The sequence below is a fragment of the Carassius gibelio genome, chromosome A25 (genome assembly GCF_023724105.1).
Source record: "Carassius gibelio isolate Cgi1373 ecotype wild population from Czech Republic chromosome A25, carGib1.2-hapl.c, whole genome shotgun sequence".
Taxonomy (NCBI): domain Eukaryota; kingdom Metazoa; phylum Chordata; class Actinopteri; order Cypriniformes; family Cyprinidae; genus Carassius; species Carassius gibelio.
In genome coordinates this window covers 373,407-380,906 of record NC_068395.1, presented here as the reverse complement: position 1 = coordinate 380,906, position 7,500 = coordinate 373,407, and the positions used below count along the sequence as shown (strand labels likewise).

The following is a 7,500-nucleotide window of genomic DNA, read 5'->3' as shown; positions in this document are numbered from 1 at the left end:
TTTTAAAATGCTAAAATAATTTTGACGTGTTTTCGTGTCTATTTTATTGTACTGCACTGGTAGATTTTAATAAGTTTATATCAAAATAATCTGCCAGTACAGTAGGACAACACACACTTACTGTACATTCATCTTTCTATCTTATGAGTAGCTTCTCAAGCACATTTATCTGTTACTGGATCACATTAAGAAGAGGTTTTGCAGTATTTGATGATATTCTCCTGTAACTGAACATACTTGTTGCAGTCGACATACAGCACCACATGTGAAGCGCTGATGGAGACGGAGACTCTGTGCCATTGGCTGTCGGCGAGCGTGTAGGGGAAGATCTCTGTGTGCGTCCGCTGGCCCTCGCTCTGGAAATGAAGACGCACTTCTCTCTTCTGTCCACTGCTCTCCAGCTCCAGCAGCCTGTGGAAATCACTCAATATTATATCAGTCGTGAGGCCTTTTATTGGTAACCATTAGCAGTTCAGTGAGAGAATTTGTGCTCCACACAAGAATAAATACATTTTTAAAAGTTAAAAAACAAAGGTTTAAAAAACAGTTAAACAGTATGATTTTTGGTGAATTGTATTGGATCCAGTTTGTGTCAATTTGACCTGAAACAAAACGATCATAACCAGAATTACTACAGCACAGGAGAGATATGTGGTCACCACTTCACTTCATTGAGTGTTGCACAGACATATGCTCTAGGTGATCATTTGTTCTGACTGAACATGTCACTGACAGCAGAGGACACATGGCTAGAGCTGCAAACAAAAGGAGCTGTGTTGCATATTCTGCAGCATCCGCAAATAAAGTGGACTGAACACACGCCCCTGGGGCACATCGCCGGCATTCATCTCGGACCACCTGAAATGCATCTAACTTTCCGAACATCCTCCGTAATGATGTCCCAGGAGAATCGCATCACATGCTGACCATCACATTTTCTGACCACTGTGCATGAGTCCTCATAGTGAGACTGTGCTTTTGTTTTGACACCCGGGGAGTCTGCCACCCTCATGGTTTTACTAATACAAAAACATAGTATAGTGTTCAGGATATGACCATATTAGCCTTTTTTACATCAGACTGTTCTGTATTTAAATACACTCTGCTCTGCATTTCTGCACTTCATGATTTCTATTCAAAACTATGCTAATTGCATGCACAATTAATATTTATGGTAATAGGCCATTAAGCAGTAATCCAAAAGCAGTCATTTTTTATGTTTCTGATAGACCAAGGCTGCGTGCATTTATTGTATCAGAATACAGTAAAATCCGTAATATTGTGAAATACTATTACAGTTTGAACTGTGGACACCATCATACACTAGAATTCAAAAGTTTGAGTTAAAATAAAATAAAACTTTATTCAGCAAGGATGCATTCAATTCATCAAATATTCATTTTCATATTTCATATTCATCTGTGTATCTTGAAGGAAAAAAAAAAAGTATGACAGTGTCCACAAAAGTATTGAGCAGCACAACTGTGTTCAACACTGATAATAATCTTCATGTTTCTCGAGCAGTAAATCATCATATTATTCTGATTTCTGAAGATCATGTGACACTGAAGACTGGAGGAATGATGCTGAAAATACAGCGGAGCATCACAGAAATACATTACACTTTAACACAGATTCACACAGAAAACAGATGATTTTAAACTGTAATAATATTTAATAATTTTTCAGATATTTTTGATCAAATAAATGCATCCTTGGTGAGCAGAAGAGACTTCATTGCAGTCAGATTGACAGCTTGTCTTTGTGCATGCAATATATTGAGATGTATTTATGATCTTATATGGTGTATTATATTGCAGTGCTCAGTCTTTCTCATCACAGACTACACACTCATCGCTGAAGCTCAAACATGGTTTCTGAGGACTGAGGCAGAGAAAACACCGGCGGATACAGACGAGCTAAAGCTTTCTTCATGTTGTAATTCCTCCATGCCGCTCGTCTCTATTGAGATTCACTTGAAGGAGGAAGCGTTAATGAGGAAAGCTGAAAAAAAGTCATCAGTCCGCCTGTCTGCGCAGACTACCACTTCTTATTTCCTCCTCCTCACAAAACATCACCACGCTGGAGATATTTCCATTTCACAGATATTATTTCAAGTGTGCTCTTCCTAAAAAAAGGCTATTTTTGGACAGTCACTGGCCATCACAATAGGAAACCATCCATTTCTGATTCAGCCGAATTCCCTGTGCAGCAGTTTTTCTAACAGAAAGCAACTTTATATGAAGTTTTTGCAAACTTATTTGCAGGATAAAGGAGTCGTCTGTGTTTGAACAGTCTCCTGGAGAGAGTGTTTTATTTCTGCTGACTCGACTCGGAGAGGAAAAACTCCTAATCAGTCTTCGGGGAGCCGGGGATATGGACACAGTGCAGGGAAACAGTTAATGATGAGCTGAACAGAGACGGGAAAACAACACGCTCAGGAAGCAGAATCAAACGAGACTCGCCGGTCAATCATACTCTCCATCATACTGCAGTCTGTTCAGAGAGTGCACGCTTCAACAGTGTCAACTTCACCGTGACTAAACTAATGCTTCAGCTACAGCATCACGAGCCAGAATCACAGGTGTGTGTGTGTGTGTGTGAGCAAGCGTGCGTGTGTGTGTCCTCACCTCTGTTCTCCGTGATGAATGGACAGTATGACTCCAGAGTTGAGTTTCTCCTGTCTGAGTGTGAGTGTGATGGTGAACTCACTCTTTCCTCTGAGTCTCTGCAGCATGCGGCCCGCGGCGGCGTCTGGGACCTTCACGCTCCGGGACGAGTCTGCAGAGAGGGAATCAATTAACATTTCACACAATCACAGGACGATCACGCTCCACTCGTGTCTCCTGCTGAAGGTACAGTAGAAATAAACCACAGCACGTTCACCAGAATTCATTTCCATGTGAAAGCATGGGGAAAATTCAACATTTGAGTAGAGTGCAATGAGCAGGTAATCTTCAACTAACACGTCTGAGTAAAACTAAACCAGTCTTCACTGCTGGACACCAGACGTGTGAGCTGGTCTGGGTTTAGAGAGGTTTTGGGCTGGATATAGCTCCGAGCAGCTCAGACAGGTGTTCTCAGCCGGGATCCTGAGAAAACAACAGCTGAAAACTCTCACAGAGTCAATGATGTTAAAGCAGTAAAGTATGGAAATGATTCCTTCAGTCCTGTAGAAATGACTGTATTTGTGAGATGAATGTGGATGAACTACAACATGCACAAGAATATTTTATATATATATATATATATATATATATATCCACCTCATCCTCCTCATCCTCTTCCTCCTCTACCTCTTCCTCCTCCTCCTCCTCCTCCTCTACCTCTTCCTCATCTTCCTCCTCCTCCTCTTCCTCTTCTTTCTACTCCTCCTCCTCCCCCTCTTCCTATTCCTCCTCCTCTTCTTCTTCCTCCTCCACCTCCTCCTCTTCCTCCTCCTCATCCCCCTCTTCCTCCTCCTCCTCTTTCTGATGAAAGGCTCTTGGCGGGAAGATCTGGACCCAAGCGTCTCCATGGAAACAGCTCATCCCGATCGATCAGGAGACACAGAGGATCTGTAACACGCTCACAGAGGAGACCCGGACTCTCATGTCCATCTAAACCAGAGGAGCCACAACTGTCCGGCCCCAAAACTGACACATCATGAAAAGGCATCCATACGTCTTGTGCTATATATTTCAGTCATACAGACTAGAGCAGTGGTTCCCAACCTTTTTCTATGGGCCCCCCCCATGTACATATTTAACAATCTGTGACCCCCCCCCCCATATATATATATATATATATATTAGTGCTGGGAAAAAATTTATGGCATCCAAAATAAAAGTTTGTGTTTGCATAATATATATATGTGTGTACTGTGTATAATTATTTTGTATATATAAATACACACATATGCATGTATATATTTAATATTTGTATTTATTTATATATAAATTATTTGTATTTATATATAATATAAATTATGTATAAATGAATATACATGCAAAAAAAATTAATTAATACATGCATATGCGTGTATAAAATAATTATACACAGTTCACACACATATAGTATGCAAACACAAACTTTTATTTTGGATGCAATTAATTTTTTTCCCAGCACTAATATATCTATCTATCTATCTATCTATCTATATATATATCTATATATATATATATATATATATAGGGGTGTAACGGTTCGCAAAATTCACGGTTCGGTTCAATATGATACACTTGTGTCACGGTATGGTTCGGTAGGTTTTTGATACAGCAAAAAGAAAGAAATGCCAGGGAAATTTCCTTAATTTCTTTTTTTTTATATTAAAACTAACATAATAAAGTGTGATATTTTTTACTTTGAGTAATTCTGGAGCTATAATTGATTCTTCTTATGAGCATATAAAACAAAACAGCTTCTTGGAAAAAAATGAAATATTGTAGTAGTTATAAAACAAGGTTTATTTTATTTCAGATTAACTTTTGAGGGCAGCAATTGTATTCATAATGTCAAAATAAAACCGACGTAATGTTACTTGAAGGCATTATAGCCTACTTTCACGGTTGCAGTTAGTGTTACTACAGTAAATCCATGGTGAATGTTGCAGATCTGGACAGTTCATTCACGGCACAATGTTTCTTCCTGGTTTCCACGCGCTGTTTGATCCGTTAATAACGGAGAAATGTGAATGTTTCTCTCTACATCTCGCAGCGATGTTATTACTTCTGTGGCAAATTCAAATGCTTTCTGTACTGGATCTCTTATTAGCGCTGTGTAGTAACAGCGTCGCATGATCACGATCGGCTCGCGCTGCACTGGTCCAAACTGATAAACGGTCCGTCAACCACACAATAACGAGCAGTTTCGTTCCGCTTGCATTATGTTTGCCATTTGATGTTGGGCACTGTTGTGGTCGCGTCGGCGTCTCCTACATTATGCGCGCGCATATTTGAAATAACGAAATTGTAATTGTAATTGGCATTGTTAGCATATTAATTTTTTAAAACTTTGAAAAATTATTTTTTATATAAAATTATTAGTAGAACATTTTATGCATCTTTATTCACCTCAAAGCATATACTTTTTATATTCAGAGTTTTTATTCTATTTCAAGTTGTAGCTGGACAGTGAGACTTTTTTATATTTCTGTGTAGCTTAAACTAAGTTTTTTTTTTTTTTTAAATACCTGGTTTCAGACACCATCAAGTCACATTTAATTATGTAAAAATAATAAACCATGCTTAATGAATATTTAAAGCAATGTTATTTTAGCATAATTTCTGTACTATTATAGCATTCATAAATAAATACTGTACACACAATGTATTTAGAGTTATATTTTCAGTTTTTTAATTACTATTCAGTAATTTTAGTGTAAGTTTTATCTTAGACTTTAGTTTTTTATATTTCTATGTAGCTTTAATATATTTTTTATAAAAAATTAACACAAGAAATTAAACTAAATTAGAAATATTGCCTTGGCAACTAGCTGAAATACTTGTGTTTTTCTATCTTATTTTATTTCAGTAATTATCATCATTCAAGTTTTAGTTATTGATGATAATCCTGCTGTCACCACATGTTTGTTTCTTATTATCTTTTGATTGTAATAATGAGATCAAAGGGGTTACAGTCAAAGCATCTCATTACGCAAACTGAATTGAAGATTATTGTAGTAAATTTTATAACGTTTCTATAATAATTATGTAATAATATTTTTTTCATTCTGTGCACTGATGAATAATTCACAATAATTACTGTGATATAAAGCAGGTAAATAGAGTCTCCTTGTCTCATGAAAAGCTGATCAAAGACACTCAGATCTCACCCGTCTCAGCATTAGTCCAGATGTGATGTGTGTCGATCTCACTGCTGGGAGTCATTTTTATTTCTGGGCAGGTATTCCTGAAGTTCGTCTTGCTCTGATCTTGGGCGAGTGGTTTTTGGTGACTGTTCTCCAGTTCAAGAGTTCAGCTGGAATCCATTAATCATGAAGTCTGAGCATCCTTCTGTCAGCGCTGTCACAGGATCGAATCCCAGCACTCGTCACACCTTCAGTTCCTCCGGGACGCTGAGTCTCGGGACTCAAGTTCACTCACAGGATCGCTGGAGATTTGGTTCTCTGGAATGATTCTGCAGAACTGAGCTATTGTGAGTGTAACTGTTGACTCAGTTGTGTCTGTTTTTAGAACTTTGGGAGAAACGTCTGAGGAACAGTTGATACTCTGAATCAGCTTCTGTTGCTTTCATCATCCAGTCAATCCCATCAGGCCGCGCTCAGATCGTCTCTCAGTGAATATCCTGCTCATCTCACATTATGGATTGTAATTAGGGCTGATTTCGGTTTGTATCACGGCTTTAGAGTCACAGTCACAGAACCGTCCCACCCCTAACTGTAATCCATATGGATTTTAGACTCTATGTGTTTGAGTTAAAATCATCTTAATGCTGGATGTGTTTCAGGTTTTGTCTTCTCCAGATGTTCACTGATGGACTGGAGTGCTGTGGATTATTGTGATGTGTTTATCAGACTCTCATTCTGACGGCACCCATTCACTGCAGAGCATCCATTGATGAGACACTGATGCAGTGCTACATTTCTACAAACCTGATGAAGAAACAAACTCATTCTGATCTGGGATGATCTGAGGGTGAGTATAACTTCGTCGAATTTTCATCTGTGGCTATAAAAACACCTTAAATCAGTTTGAAATTGTTCATTTAGTACACAAACGACCCGCAGAGACTCTGTTTGTGGTCTAAATCTGCTCTCAGACTCCCTCCTGCTGTATGAATGCCTGCTGTCCCAATGAGAAGGGAAAGATTCAGCCGGCGGCGCTCCGGTTTCATCCTGACACACACGTCATTTAATGCCTGGAATGATGAGTGTGTGTGTGTGTGTGTGTGTGTGTGTGTGTGTGAGAGAGAGAGAGTGTGTGTGTGTGTGTGTGTGTGTGAGTGTGTGCACAGATATCTGAGATAATTTATAGCAACAATAGAGTACAGTGAAAGGATTTATAAATGCAAGAAGAGTAAATGAAGATGAGACAAGGATGGAATGAATAAACTCTTACTGCATTACTGAAAAGGTATGAATAAATCTTGATTTTAACCATGAGGAACTGAATGGATAGTTGAAAATAATATTGAATTATCAGATTTTTTTTACTTTTTTTATAATAACATGCACCAGTCATTCACATTAAGACGTGGAACACTGATTAAGACAGTACATGTAGATTTTATCTTGAAAAATATAAAAGTGAAATGTGTGATTTCAGTGCAACTAGAGACAGCAAAAAGTTTTTTGGACTTTGGTTTAGTGCCACTAGTGGTGCATTTATTACACTCTTCACTTTTTCTGCAGGAAAAGTTTCAATATATTTAAATGAACTGTCAAGGCTTTAAAAGAGCTGCGAGGTCATAGTGAGGGAATGAGAACTCTGACTGCAGAACTGCACATCTAACCATGTAAAGCAGCACAATCACAGCGCAGGGCTTTCCTTCAGCTGGGAT

General features: G+C 38.4%; 1 protein-coding gene across 1 annotated transcript in view; it reads right to left on the bottom strand.

The window, feature by feature from the left end:
- LOC127946872 (protein kinase C-binding protein NELL2) overlaps window positions 1-7,500 on the bottom strand; it is a 90,006-nt gene that overhangs the window by 73,560 nt on the left and 8,946 nt on the right. The window contains exons 4-5 of the mRNA XM_052543697.1: window positions 2,631-2,781; window positions 238-411 (exon numbers count right to left, since the gene is read on the bottom strand). Coding sequence (XP_052399657.1) covers window positions 238-411; window positions 2,631-2,781 — 325 coding nt within the window. The remainder of the gene's footprint in view (window positions 1-237; window positions 412-2,630; window positions 2,782-7,500) is intronic.